General features: G+C 37.0%; 2 protein-coding genes across 2 annotated transcripts in view; both read right to left on the bottom strand.

Annotated features, from left to right (window-relative positions):
• The window catches only part of LOC149822689 (nitrobindin heme-binding domain protein), a 63,494-nt gene extending 53,662 nt beyond the window's left edge, over positions 1 to 9,832 (bottom strand). Inside the window, exons 1-2 of the mRNA XM_089979990.1 lie at positions 9,627 to 9,832; positions 1,930 to 2,070 (exon numbers count right to left, since the gene is read on the bottom strand). Of these exons, the coding sequence (XP_089836116.1) occupies positions 1,930 to 2,070; positions 9,627 to 9,773 (288 nt within the window). The 5' untranslated portion in view covers positions 9,774 to 9,832. The remainder of the gene's footprint in view (positions 1 to 1,929; positions 2,071 to 9,626) is intronic.
• A 1,598-nt stretch (positions 9,833 to 11,430) lies between these two features.
• On the bottom strand, positions 11,431 to 13,789 carry CYTC6A (Cytochrome c). Its single transcript, XM_089981218.1, has 6 exons — positions 13,683 to 13,789; positions 13,413 to 13,539; positions 12,099 to 12,196; positions 11,955 to 11,986; positions 11,791 to 11,854; positions 11,431 to 11,704 (listed from the first exon to the last, which is right to left on the bottom strand). Exons 1-6 carry the CDS (start codon positions 13,743 to 13,745, stop codon positions 11,564 to 11,566), a joined length of 525 nt encoding a protein of 174 aa, XP_089837344.1. The 5' UTR covers positions 13,746 to 13,789; the 3' UTR covers positions 11,431 to 11,563.
• Between the last annotated feature and the right edge of the window lie 1,763 nt (positions 13,790 to 15,552).

The following is a 15,552-nucleotide window of genomic DNA, read 5'->3' as shown; positions in this document are numbered from 1 at the left end:
TTACATTGAAGGGGTTCACCCCTATATATACAAAAAAGTGAAAGAGAGAGGAGAGCTCATTTTGAGCTCTCCAAAAGAGACGTTGGATTCCAACGTCTCTTAATATAGCGGTTGGACTACAGTCCAATAGCATTTATTATTATAGTTGTTGGACTATAGTCCAACAACATTTATTATAGTTGTTGGACTACAGTCCAACAGCTATTTGCACAGTCAAGTTCCATCAAATATCTAGTTTCTATTGAACTAGATGCTAAAAAAGAAAATAAAGAAAAATAGAAAAAGAAAATAATAAAAGAAAATATAATAATATTAAATAATATATATATATATATTACAGTTTACATTTTAACAGTCCGCACATCATCATCAAACAACGGACATTTGGGACATAGTATTTGAGTACGGTCCAAACAAACATTAGACTTGGAACAGTTGTTACAAAACGAACAGAACCAATGTTTTGTTCCGTTCTTTTTGTTCATTTTGTCCAACCCTGGACAAGCCATCAAGTATACCCTTAATGTTTTGAATGCACTTAGTGCTAGTGTTGTGCTCTTGTATTGTTCTTTAGTTGGATCTATGTATGTGCGTGTTTACTTTGTGTTTATGATCTTGTAAGCCCATAGAGGCCCTCATTTTGTATTTCCGCATATTTCATTAAAGTTGGGACATTTTGAAAAGGAAAAGGGTAATAACACATTTGAGAGGAAACCAATGCATCTATCACTCCACAACCTCATTCTATGTGAACCAGAACACCCTCAATCTCTCTTTTTTATTTTCTTCTACTCTTTACCCCACCCTTGATTCATTGGGTGACACTGTGCACCCATCTTTTTTAATTCTTTTTTATTTGTAGTCTTTAAGAAAGGGATATAGGTAGGTGTAATAACCACCAACCATGTTACTTTAATCAATAAACACAGTTGTCATATATGAAATAATGTGGCCATGAATTGCCATATGACAAATAACACTTAGGTGCACTAGACCTATCTGGTTCCTGAGGAGTCTATCAGCATGATAGTCTCTTTTGGCAAATAAATACCTGCTACTCAACATGTATAAAACTTGATTGTTGTTCTAAGTCTTGAAATAACTGGACAGGCTGATATTCTGATATGGTCCGTATAACTAACAGGCAAAAGGAAATGTGGGATGAAAATCATGTGACAAATACAGGAAAATGAGATAGTTGAATAAACTGTGATGATATGTAGGCTCTCTCCTCTGTTTTCACATTAGAGTCACTATACAACTGTGCAGGACACATTTTAAAAAGTAACAGCATATCCACCATACTCGACATTCAATGCTAACAATAATCACCTAGATCTTTTCTGGATCTCCAGACTTGAAAACCCACATGGTAAATGGAAATAATGGCAAACATCTTTGAAATAAAGTTATCAAGAGAGACTAAGGGTGTGTTTCCAGGTCCTTTGACACATGTTCACTTGTCGCACAGATCAGAGCCCATGTTCCGACAAGTTCCCCAGAAAGGACACATCTAGGCCTTTTATTAGGAAGCCTTCAATGAACCCCCATGAATACCTGTCTAAATGGCAACAGGGATTCCAACTTTAGTGGGATCCACCTTCAATATGCAACCCTCCAACATACTTCCCATGAAATGAGAGAGATTTCTTTAGTTCCAATAAAGTATGCAATACTGTGATGAGAATGATGTCAAGGAAGACTGCATAAGTGCATAGCACTGATGAATACTTTCCGTGAATGGAGGATGATAGATCTCAGTGCAATAAAATATATATTTGAAATAACAACATAATTTTATGACATTTTAGTATGATAATTTCCATTGGCATCTGCTAAAAGGTTACTTAAGATCTCAATTGTAATTTATTTTTTAATGACTTTTCTAATCAATTAGAAAAAATCCTGCCAAAAAGGAAAAAATGTTACCTGGACCTCTACAAGACCTGTGCTTTGTGCAATAACAACTTCAATTGAACCATCTGGCTTCGGACGCCAGTAACCACTTTCTGCATGCATGGGCTCCCCAGACCCCAATTTCCATGTTTTTTGAGAATAGGATATTGCAGGCTGTTCAAAATTGAAAAGAAGAACAAAACTAAGAAAAAGAAATGAAAGTGAATGTAGTTTTAAGTGCAAGTCAGAAAATTGTGGAATAGAAATTTTTTGTGTTTAACAAGATGGTGGGTGACATACTCAAAAACATCATATAAAGCATTCATACAAGAATGTGATACTTGATCATTGCTAAAGATATAATATTAAAAGTTTCTACGATTAAAGGTTAAGCCAAGCTTTTAAGAAATAGTAGCAGGATTTCCTTGTGTTACTTGTGTCAACTACATATGAACATTATTCTTGTACTTGTCTATGTTGATCAACGACTGCCCCAATTTTTTTCCTTTAATCCTTTTGTAAAATTATTTTGAGAAAGACCAAGATATCTTTCCCAACTCTCCATGTTTCACCTTTCTTCTACTTTCTCTTCCTTGCTTTCTCCTACTCATCTTAGGGATTAAGCTGTTCATTTTCTTCTTTCTCCATAAAGTATTGATAACAATTTAATCTTCGACATTTAAGATGGTATCAGAGATATCAACTCTCAAAGTCAGTCTCATCTTTGTATAAGAATGCATTTGAACATGCTTCAACCAGTGTTATTAAAAGCGCGCCTTAAGGCACAAAAGGCGCGCCTCGCCTCAAGGCAAGGGGCTTTGTGCCTTGAGGCGCAGGCATAAGGCGCAAAAGCCTTGAGGCACACGCCTCAAGGCGAGGCGCGCCTCAAGGTGAGGCGCACGCGCCTCACTGCAAGCTTCATATTTTTTCACCAGTTCTTTATTACAACCAGCAGAGAACATTTGTTGAACTTATGCCATGATATATTGTCATTCATCAGATGGACAATGTCTGCCTTATCATTTAAGTTTAAATGCATGTGCTCAAGAACTCTATTTGACAGTAGTTTCCTATATATATATATATATATATATGTGTGTGTGTGTGTGTGTGTGTGTGCACAATTATCTTATATTTTATAAAATGCTCTAGATATGAAGTTAGATTATCAATTACAAGCTAAAATTCTGAAGCATGTCAAATGTATAGAGTTAACTAACAAATATCAACAAGTATATAGTTACACTGCTATTGCCAAGCATAGACCATACAACGATCGGATCATAAGATGGATAAATTTGGTCGAATTACATAAAAACCTGGTTGAGCACATGCATTTTGGTCCATTTTTGGATTTTTTTTTTTAAATTTGCCCCATTGAAATGGGCTGCTGAATTTTTTAAAAAAAACTTAGGGGGGCGCTGCCCCCCTATAACCCCCCGCCAGGGGCGCCCTCCCCTGGACCCCCGCCCACTGACCGCGCAGCGGGACCCGCGCCGGGGGGAACCCCCGGACCCCCCTTCTGTAAGGGAAAAAACTATGAATCGGGCTCTACAACTCATCAGTTTCTTAATATATTTTAACTTTTATTGGTTAATCTCATATATTTTCCAGTTATGTAATCAGTTTTTTAGTTACTTTTATATGTTAATCGCATATTTTTTAGAATAATCTCATAGATTTTAACTTTTGTAGGTTAATCTCATATATTTTCCAGTTATTTCAGTTATGTAATCAGTTTATTAGTATATTTTAACATTTTTTTGTTACAACAACAAACAACAACAACTACGCCTTCATCCCAAAACAATTGGGGTCGGCGATATGAACCAACAAAGAAAATCATTCTGGGTCTTCCACATGAATCCTTCTCCTCCATTCATTTCTATCCAATGCCATGTCCTCGATGAGGTTCAAAGCATTCATATCATTTCCTATCACCTCCATCCATGTCTTTCTAGGCCTACCCCGACCTCTTTTAACTAATATATTTTCCCATTTCTCCATCCTTCTAACTGGAGCATCATTAGGCCTTCGTTGAATATGTCCAAACCACCGTAAACGATTCTCTCTCATCTTATTTTCAATGGGTGCAACGTCTACCTTCTTACGTATCTCCTTGTTTCAAATCTTATCTTTTATTGTATTTCCACACATCCATCTCAGCATATGCATCTCAGCTACACTCATTTTTTGAATATGATGTCTCTTGGCAGCCCAACATTCCGTACCATATAGTAAAGCGGGCCTAATAGTCGTCCTATAAAACTTTCCCTTCAACCGCAATGGCATTCTACGATCGCACAACACTCCAGTTGCACTCTTCCATTTCATCCACCCAACCTTTATCCTATGATTTACATCTCCATCAATTTCTCCATACTTTTGAATGATAGATCCCAAATATTTGAAAAAATCATCCACCGGTATTTCTTGCTCACCAAGCTTTACTACACTCTCATCATTACTTCGTTGCTTACTAAACCGACATTCCATATATTCTGTCTTACTCTTACTCAACTTAAAACCTCTTGCTTCCAATGTCTGTCTCCATAATTCTAACTTAGCATTAACCCCAGCTCTAGACTCATCAATCAAAACAATATCATCAGCAAACAACATACACCACGACACATTTTCTTGAATTGATCTCGTAAGCTCATCCATCACTATAGCAAATAGGAAAGGGCTTAAAGCAGATCCTTGATGTAACCCAACCGTTATAGGAAAATTGGTTGTCACCCCTCCACAAGTGCGGACATTTTTTGGTTAATCTCATATATTTTGGAGTTATGTAATCAGTTTTTTAGTTACTTTTATATGTTAATCTCATATTTTTTAGTACTTATTTGAGATTTTCTATTTTTTATTGATTGTTATTTAATCAATAAAGCATTTCTTTATTTATTTGTATTTTTAGATATTTTTTTATAATATTTTTTAAGTTTTCAAAAAAAAAATTAAGGCTTACGCTTTACGCCTCGCCTCGGTTTTTGGTGGAGCGCCTCGCTATGCCTCAACGCTTTTCACAACACTGGCTTCAACCAAGTCTTCGAGCTACTATGCTCATATAAGCTTGCTCCTTACATTCAATGCTTCACAATAGGAAATTTCTATTCACACCAAAAGTTAGTAACCTTGACCTAGTACTCCCAAGTAGGGGTGTCAATGGGTCGGGTTTGACCTGAACTCGACCCGTACCGAACCCTATAGGGTCAAGATTTGGTAATAAAGGTCAGATTAGAATTTGGGTCTGACCTAAGGGATCCAATTAGTATATGGAGCTGGGTATGTTAGTGAAATTTCATACCAGACCCGGGTCCGACCAGACTTCCGATTGAGAACTGTGATTTTTCAATGTAAAAAGAAAAAATATATTATTTTACAAGGTACGGACCAGATACTATTCATGTAATCCTTATAGGACCCGGGTATCATTTTTCTTATTGCAGACCCAATCAGACCAGGGTCCAGACCTGGTAGCAGAACCTCAAAGTCAAATCCGGGTTTGGACCCACCTAGGTCTGTAACACCTGACAACTTTCAATATTCCTGATCAGTTATAATATCTAATAGATATTTTGATGACTTATTCTATGATTTTTTTAATGCATGGTTGCGCTCACATCGAAAATTCGAAGAGAACGGAAGTGATTTCATCGAAATTGAAATTTGTATGAGCTCAAGGCATGCCCAATAACACCTAGGGAAAATCATATTTTGAAGGTCTATTTTATGAGTTTTGAACCCATGATTGCATTCGTATAGAAATTTCAAGAAGAACAATTTTGATTTCGTCAAAATCGAAGTTAAAATGCATTCGGAATATGCTCGGAAAGTTTCAAAGGGTAAAATAGTAATTTCTAACAAATTTTGGGGTTCGTAGCAATGTTAGGATCATAATCGTCAACGTTGACCAAGCTCAGTAAACTGTCTAATCATTTTTTTATCAAATTTTTACTTTTAAAGAAAACATCATTTGTAATTTAAGTTTTTCATGTTATGTTAAATGGAATTAAGAAAAGACATAGGATCTAGTTAGTAAAATAAAACTAGATTCTAACTAAACTATACCCCTGGTTGGATCATGTGGGCTGAAACTTACCCAAGATCTAGATTCATCTTCTCTCCCCACCCCCCAACACCAAAACAGTATATGTTTTCTTTCCCATAGTTTTGACACACTTTAACAAGTGTTAAATAAATTAACACTTATTAAAATGGAACCACCCACCTGAGTGGCTTGGTGTTGCCATTCTTCCCCTAATTAAGGCCTCACCCCTCTTATTTTTCACTCATCCTCGGCCCTCACGACCTCCACCCAACTCTCTCCCCTCTCCTCTCTTACCTCAGTCTCTCTCCCTTCCATCAGCCCTCTCACCGATGGCTGCACTACCAGCACCCATCCTCCTTCAGCTCTAGGGGGTGGGCCACACCACCTTCGAGCTCGCTGCACCCAGCTACTTGACCACCCAACTAGCCCAGCGGAACCTGATGCCCACCTGTGTTCGGTCCAGACCACCTAGCCTAGTTCAGTCCCCCTTGATGCGGTTTTCCCCCTTCAAATCAGTTCTCCTTTTTACCGGTTCACATAGGCCGACTCCGCCACGGTCCGGTTCAATCCTCAACTCCGCGGATGCGTCTCTCACTCACCACATCGCATTCGCATATTATTTTGGAGGAAAATTCCCCCGAGATATTTTGGGAATTTTTCGTCTCTTATTGATACGTTCTATGGGTAGGTTCCTATACCAAATGCTCGTAGTTCAATGTTCAAATTCATATTCTTGTTGCACTTGTACTTGCGTACGATTTGTTTATATTTCAATAACCTCACGTGTTTGATATGAACTATAAAATAATATACATTTTTGCATATAAAATACATAATATATATATATATATACAACAACAACAACTACGCCTTCATCCAAAAACAATTGTGGTCGGCGATATGAACCAAAAAAGAAAATCATTCTGGGTCTTCCAGATGAATCCTTCTCCTCCAATCATTTCTATCCAATGCCATGTCCTTGGTGAGGTTCAAAGCATTCATATCCTTTCTTATCATCTCCATCCAAGTCTTCTTAGGCCTACCCCGATATCTTTTAACTAATATATTTTCTCATTTCTCCATCTTTCTAACTGGAGCATCACTAGGCCTTCGCCGAATATGTCCAAACCACCATATATATATATATATATATATATATATATATATATATATATATATATATATATATATATATATATATATATATATATATATATCAAGAAAATACGTATATATATTTATGAAATTCATTAAAAATACCTCGTATACATGCATTTCCCAAGAAAATATGCTATTATTTGTTTCTGGAAAAATATATTGGACGTGTGCCCATGTACTTTCGCTATGTATAAAATAATAAGTTTATTTGTGTGCCTTAGTTTACGTGTATTACGCAAGCTTCTGATTTGTATTACGAGCTTTCAAACATGTATTATAAGATTTCAACCTATATTATGAGCTTTCAACCCGTATTACTAGCTTTCAACCTTTATTATGTGCTTCAACCTATATTATATGCTTCAACCTGCATTATGAGCTTTCAACCTATATTACATAATTTTAACATATATTACAAGCTTTCAAACTGTATTACAAGCTTTCAACCTATATTATGAACTTTCAACTTGTATTAAGAGCTTTCAACCTATATAGGCTTTTAACTTGTATTACGAGTTTTCAACCTGTATTACAAGCTCTTAACCTGTAGTATAAACTTTTAACATATATTGCGAGCTTTCAACATGTATTATGAGATTTTAATATATATTATAAGCTTTTGACATGTATTACGTACTTTCAATATATATTACGAGTTTTTAACATATATTATGAGTTTTTACACATGTGTACGAGTTTTTTTACGTATGCTTACGAGCTTTCTGACAATACATGTATGAATTACTCCAAATGTGTAGAAATTATGAATGCTCAAGGTTTAGATGCTTCACATCTTGGAATATGTATGTTGTGAATTATGTGATAATTATGCTTTTCTGTTAAAATGATGCATCATATAACTGATATATGCAATGAGTGATTTCGCTCAATAGAGTGATGGGTCATGACACCCTAGTGACTTTGTTAGGATATTGAAATGCCTATGTTCGAGAAAAATACTTGAAGGGGATGATTATTTTACCATAATGTTCAGTCTGAGTTTCAAATTATGAACTTTTTCACCAAAACACTTCCTCTACCATGTTTTTTGTTTCTTAACAAACTTTTAGTGATCTCACCGTAAATTTGAGAGAGAGTGTTAAAATGCCTTGTGTGTGTGTGTGTGTATATATATATATACGTATATCAGGGGCATTTTGGTATTTTCATGTCTTGTAATAAATACAGTCCAATAGGGACTTTATCTTTCATGGAAGCTGAATATAAGGTAATGGCTACAACAACAACCGAGGTCATGTGGATGAAGTCCTTACTTTCAGATATGGGTGTTGATATTTCAAAACTTTCAAAGTTGTATTGTGATAACAAGAGTACCATGTATATAGTCAACAATCATATATATCATGAAAAAACGAAGCATATCGAGATGGATTGCCACTATGTTCGAGAAGAATACTTGAAGGAGATGTTTACCATATGTTTAGTTCGAGTTTCAGATTATGGACTTCTTTCACCAAAGCTCTCCTTTACCACGTTTTTTGTTTCTCAAACAAACTTTCAGTGATCTCACCGTAAATTTGAGGGAGAGTGTTAATATATATATATATATATATATATATATATATATATATATATATATATATATATATATATATATATATATATATATATATCGAGGGCATTTTGGTCTTTTCATGTCTTGTAATAAATACAGTCCAATAGGGACTGTATAGTCTTCTTTTGTTTTTATCTATTTTTCTGCTTTTTTTATATTTTAGTCAAAGTGACCGATTGGAGGCAGTCTGCCTCAGTCTATTGTATGTAAATAGAGCCACACTACCTCATGTAAGGTTATGCTTTTTACAATCATAATTGTGGCGCTGTAGAAAAATATTCATTTTCCATTGTGTTCTTGTGAGATTTCTTTTGTGAAATTGTATTTGACCCAATAGTGGTCTTTGTGTGTTTGCTATCTCTTGTAGTCCCTAGGTGACGTTTCATCGTGATTGTTATTCACTTCATTTCAGTATTTATAGGGGAACACAGAAAACCCTAAGTCTATTTTGGATCAGAATATAAGATTCAATTATAAATAGAACACAAATAAAAGAAATTACAATAGAACTAGATCCAAATGGATCTCTTGGGCCCCCAATTGCATGATGCTCCTTCCTGCATCAACATCCATCCAAGGGATGTTATGGGAAAGCCATCCTTGTCACATGGGGAGATGATATGGCCACCCGTTGCATCCATTCAACAACACAAGAATCTAACAACCATTCTTGCAAATGGTCATAACCACCTAATTGGTTTTAATAGCTACTCAAAACCCAAAATTCCACTCATGATCCTGACACTTTGGACACGCTATGTGTGTGTGTGTGATTCTCGTAACAAATAGTAGAGGAGATAAACCATTACAAAATATAAAAAAATAATAATGGGAATACTGGATTAGCATTTTACAAGTAAGCTCGTTGCCTGATTACAAAACAGATATAATGTGAATACGGGAAAACGAATGCAGAGGGAGACGGTGAAATGAGGATTGGACCTTTCCGGAGTGCCAGAATTTGATTTCTTCGCCGTACTTGAAGGAATTGATGGTGGGAAAACCACCTTCTCCTTCACCTCTCCATGTGCCCAGCAAGTAAGCCAGCGGCGAAATGGCCGGATGGATTGGAAGGCCACCCCCTTCCATCTCCCTCTCTCTCTCTAGAAAAATAATCCTCCCCACATCACAGTCTCCCCTCCCCGGTCCCAAGAGTCAAAGGCTCAACTTATCTCCCATACTCCCACGTCTCTTTAATTCCAACGTCAATGCTTGCGTCAACTTATGGTGGGGTGATGGCTTGAAGGGACCCAGTCTGGGTCAGGGTAGTTGGTTCCATTGCAACTCGCATGGGCTAGGACCGCTCGTAATTAGAAAATATGAATACATCGTGTGTTTAACCTGATCTTAATGTGATAAAAACACCTTATACAAGTTTTTATAGTATTCGTGTTTTCATATTTTTTAGTTTCTTATATTTTTATATATACCAATATTTTCCCAAGGTTTTCCTGCGAAAAGACTAGATTTTTCAAAATATCACGAGTTTTCCTCCCCGATATTTTCTGGAGAACAAGATTTGTAACTATGGTATGGATCCCGTGTTGTCTGTGTGATACCAGGATCCTAGGAAGGTTAGGCATGAGACATTGTGTGTATAAGGACGATTACACGTGAATTCAACTGAGAAACCAAACCAGTTAGACTCAATCCTATCTGATTCCACTAAACACAGTACAAAAACTGAAACCTCTTAACAGGCAACTCAGATCTTGGGTACCTATCCATATTATCATGTGATATATATGCCAACTACTCCATAAGTGTCGTTCATTATTGACAACTTTCAAGAAAAGGCATTCTATGCAAGTCCCTTTTTAAGGAATTCCCGAAAGGAATGCCCTAAAAAGAAACCTTGCACCTGTTTGGGGAATTCCCGAAAGGAATTACCCAAAAAAGACCCTACCCGGGTCTCATTCCACTATCGACTAGTATGGAGAATTGGATTGAAAGGAATTGTAGATGAAAAAGGTAGTTGGATGCCTATCAGCTACTTGTTGATTTGGAAAGCAGCACTGAAAAAATAAGCATGATATTAATTGCAGTTGCTTCCTTACACCATTTTCATTGGTCAAACTATGATAAAAAAGACATTTTAAAAAGTTGTGTATTATTTTTGTTACACGAGAGAGAGAGAGAGAGAGAGAGAGAGATGCCCATGCTAACAGCATGCGCACAAGAAAGATTTGGTGTGTTTGTGCGTGGTTATAATTTTATTGGATGCCTCCAAGAGTCTTGGAATTGGATGTGTGTGTGAGAGAGAGTGTGTGCCCGGGCCAGTTTGTTAATGTAGCTTTCCTACTGTAGTTTTCATAGTTTTGCCTCCTTCAGAAAACTTCATCCAGAATATGACAGAACACTTCTCTTTGTTTTGCTTTTGTTAATAACTAAGTGATACTAGTGTTGAATGGGGTTAAGTAATGACTTGTTTGAGACAATGACAATTTCCTATGAAGTAGGATTCTCATGGAAGGGAAGGTAAACTAATTGAGCTCAGCTGATCAGCTGCACAGGCACCATCTGTTACATCACACTGCCAGGCTCAAGCGGAAATAATGCATTAAACAACTAGAATATATTTCATACAATTTGCAGATCTTAGTGAGCAGTAGCTTCGCATGTCATGCTTAGCTAGTTAAATAATCGGAAAACAGACTTATGCTTAGCTTGTCCGTCTTATTTTCTGAGCCTCAGGCAGTTGAAAAGACAGATTAACCCAATCTGTTTAGACTCTAAACCAGAAATGTGAAACAAAGATTCAACTTGTATTTGATCTGCCCACATACAAAGTACATGTTTAGTATCTGATTCATTCTTTGAAGCATTCATCCTGCCACTTTTGCTTCTCATACAGATCTGCATATCCATGTCTGCAGTAGTCAATCTTTATAAATTTCGATATTCGGCCAGCCTTTGTTGGCCTGTTCCTTAACAAACATTGCTAGGAGCTTGATCTCATCATCCTGCAGCCGAGCTCCGAATGTACACTGACCTCTTGGGGTGCATTTCTCACCAAACCCCTGCAAAGAAAGACAGCAGTTATCAACCTGAGTGAACTTCACATGTAGCAGAGAAACTGTAAAGTACAACTGATTAGTAAAGTCACCGGCATTCTTCCTTTTCCATAATATGTGATGCTGTATATGCTCTCTTGGGTCGATACCCCGTTCCTGCATCACTCAAAAGGCATTTCTTTGGTTGGTATTTGTGCTTTTTATTAGTAAGTTGCAAATGAGAAGGTTGGGTGCAAATGTAACCAGTGTTGCTTACCTCTCTAGATCATTGCTGAAGAGTGTTGCACCCTGCATACAGAACAGGGGATAAAAGCACGAGAACTTAAGAATCGAAAGGCCGAAACTATGTATCAGAAAGTATTCATGTATAGGCAGAGTTGGGTATTTGGGAATCACTTACAGGCTGCAGTATGTTTCCACCACCATCATGGCATCCAATGCAGGCACTTCGAAAGAGAGCTGCTCCTTTTTGAGCATCAGTAATTTGTCCCAGTGAAGCTGCCACTCACCCAAAAATTCTCAGTAAGAAATTATGCTAAGATAAATATTGCAGAAGAGGAAGATTCAGACTACAAGAATTCAAATCTAATTTCTTTTTTATGAGGAACCCTCACCGAGAACCGGCTAACTTCTCTCTCATTGTTTCAGCTAGACTTCATTGACACTTACATCAAGGTCAATGCTAGCAAGCTCATAGGGAGTAGGACTTCACTTGGGCAATAGAATAACTTCTATACTGGTATTTGTCCAAATTTTGGCAAATAATTAGCAATTTGGTAAGCATAGTCCATGCCAAACATGCTATTGAGAGAAAATTTTCCTTTGAAGAGGAAGCTAGCCAAATATCTGTTAGAGCCTAGAGGTTGTTGTAAGGAACCAAGGTGCAATCTCATTACCTGGTTATCAATATAGGCTAAGTAGCCAGAGAAAGGATCAGGTCAGAGGCACCATGGATGCCATTCATCTTAAAAATGAACGGCATCCAACAAACAGTGAAGAAGAATTGTGAGCCGTTCATTTGAAATATTCTGATGTCGTCAATCCTAAGCAGGAAAGGCATCAGGGAAAAGAGTAGGGCCCATCCAAGTAATGGACATCTCATTTGTACCGGTCTGGATGCCGTTCATCTTAAGATCAACAGCATCTAAGGGAGCGCACTGTGACCTGATCACGTCTCAAGTAGCCAGTATTTTCTAAATATCACCTTGTCATCACATTATTAACTCGTTTTTCCCAAGTTTTTCAAAAATATCTTGAGATATTCCTCGCCGATACTTTCCCGAGATCGAGATTTGTGACTATGAACCAGAGTACCCATTGATTTCATGGCATTTTCATTAACCGCTAGAAAGGCATTGACACTTTCATGAATATCCAAAAAATTCCCGGAATTTCAAGAAGGAAAGAAAGCATTCTATTCCTTGGAGTCCAAAGTATAAGTGGGTTTCTGCATCCACCCACTTATCAGTACAACCGGAACAAGGCTTGTCCCAGTAGTGGGGTGTGCATCCGCACCCACTCATCCAGAAAAAACGGGATAAGTTGGGAAACTGTGTTTTTGATACTCAATTCTGCTTCCCAGCTTATCCCACCTTTCAGGATAAGTAGGTGCACCAAAAAACTCCACTCAACAGCATCAAATTTCTAGCTATGACATTTATCAAATCAATTTGCTAATGGGATTGGATAGAAAGAGGGGTATTGCTAGTGATACCTGGGGCGCAGTAGAGAGGTGAGAAGGCAAGAATTGCTGCCATAAGAGGAGTGGCCAAGGCTTTGAGGAGTGTGGCTTTCCGATGTTGTTGGGTACCTGAGATTTTGGGTTCCCTCTTCACCATTCCCTGAAAAAAAAAACTGAATAAGAAACAGAAAACACACAATATTCACTCTTGGAGTCTTGGCTAACAAAATTTTCAGATAACCATATTCTCCCAACTTCTGCTCCCTTACTGATTCATGGGGAAGCTCTTGGAATATTGCTCACCTTCCTAGAAGGGGAGATGATTGGGGGAGCCTTACATGCTGACAGCATATAACAAGAATGCATCCTTGTTTTCCCTTTCTTCTTCCTCCTCTTGAATTGGGATTGGGGGCCAAACAAATGCTTCATTATAAAAAGAACAAGCAAGACCACTAAAACATGAAAGGCAATTTTGTCATTTTCAATATAGATTGATCAGGTGTCAATGGATCGGATATGGTCAGATATCCAATCTGAGTCTAAATGTTGTTTTCGCATTTGGATCTTTAAGTAAAATCCAATTTTGTCAGTACCGGCCGATAGGCATCGTACCAGCAGAAAATTGATACGCATAACCCTTGAATCGGCTATTTTTTAATAAATGTAAAAAATATTAAAAATTATTTTAAATTTTTTAATATTATTTTAATGGTTTTAACATGTGTCACGTTCTGATTGACACATATTTTTGGCCGGTACAGAACAACTCACTTGAATATCGGTATTGGGCCGATATAGCTGAATCCGTTAGCCAAACGATTCAAGGCTGATACTGATACTGACAACATTGGTAAAATCTGAATGTGCATTAGGGTGGGATTCAGATTAGTTCAAACGGATTACTTTTGGATTCGGGTCGTATTCAGATCAGTATTTTGTTTTGGATCTGCAATTAATCTGAATCAAAATCGGATCCATTTGCATTGTTTACATGTAAATAGCTTGTTTTTCTTTTATTTTATTTTTTGGATCCAGTATTATCACTTGTATTTCAGATTCTGATCCAACCCAACCTCATCAGATCTAATTCAGATCTACTGTTTGCATATCGGATTCAGATTTAGACCTAGCAAGATCTGTCCCGAATCTGACTTATTTGCCACCCTAGTCAAGTGGTGCTACTGCCGCTAGGCCTAACTTGATAAGCAGTGTTTGGGGGTACGTGGAAAAGGAATTCCATGAATTTTGGAATCAGGAAACTTTGGTTTTGGCTGTTATGAGCTGCCAACTTATAAATTGTAAGTTTATAGTCAGGCTACAAACAAGTTCCTGATAATCCAAACATGATTCATGCTTAAGTTGAGTTGGACTGCTTGATCCAAGGATGGATCCAAACATGATTCATATCTAGGCTTTATTGAATCTGATCTAGCTTAATCAGATTTGGATCCAGAAAAAGTTCATGCTGAATATGGATCTGATCAGCTAATTGGAGATGTTTTATTATGTAATTGGTTTGATTATCCATCGAATTTGAATTTGGATTTAAGAGCAAATCTGCATACAAAATAGTGAATCCAACTATTGATCCGATACCACATGCTTTACCAAATTTGGTTTATAGGATTTGGATTTCATTACATACCTGACAAAATCCAGATCCATTGGCATACTTGGATTGCAACCACTTATCCCGAGGAATGAGTGTGATGGGTTGGGTTATACCCTGTTTCTGTATGGGACGTGATCGCAGCATCTCATTACATATGCCAATTTTTTTATCAAATATTGCATCTAAAGTTGGGGTGCAAACAGGTTGGATTCTGGCTGAATCTTTCTAGATCCAAATGTGGATCTGGATCTGAATAAGATCCAATGAGGTAAAGTTGAATTCCAATCCAAAATACATGTGATAATACTCGGTCCAGAAAAATAGAACAAAAACAAGGTATTTTACATATAAAAAAAATGCAATTTGAATGAATTTTGATCAGAACAATTCCAGATCCGACTTTAAATGCTACTCTGAATCCAATGGAATCTAAGAGTAATCTGATTGAATGGACCTGAATCTGATATGAATGCACATTCCGATTTTACTTAAAGGATCCAAATCTCAAAATAACATATCAAGACTAGGATCAAATATCCAACCAAATATTTGGATGCACCT

This window comes from Nuphar pumila, chromosome 11, assembly GCF_984573655.1.
Source record: "Nuphar pumila chromosome 11, dmNupPumi1.hap1.1, whole genome shotgun sequence".
In the NCBI taxonomy this organism is placed as follows: Eukaryota; Viridiplantae; Streptophyta; class Magnoliopsida; order Nymphaeales; family Nymphaeaceae; genus Nuphar; species Nuphar pumila.
Note: the sequence above shows the minus strand (reverse complement) of the source record. Positions and strands in the feature narration are given on the sequence as shown.

Coding starts and splice junctions, on each gene's coding strand:
- CYTC6A (XM_089981218.1), bottom strand. CDS start 13,745: ATGCATTCTTGTTATATGCTGTCAGCATGTAAGGCTCCCCCAATCATC. Junction 12,197..13,412: donor ACCTCTCTACTGCGCCCCAG/GTATCACTAGCA, acceptor GGTGAGTGGCAG/CTTCACTGGGACAAATTACT. Junction 11,705..11,790: donor ATGGAAAAGGAAGAATGCCG/GTGACTTTACTA, acceptor CTTTCTTTGCAG/GGGTTTGGTGAGAAATGCAC.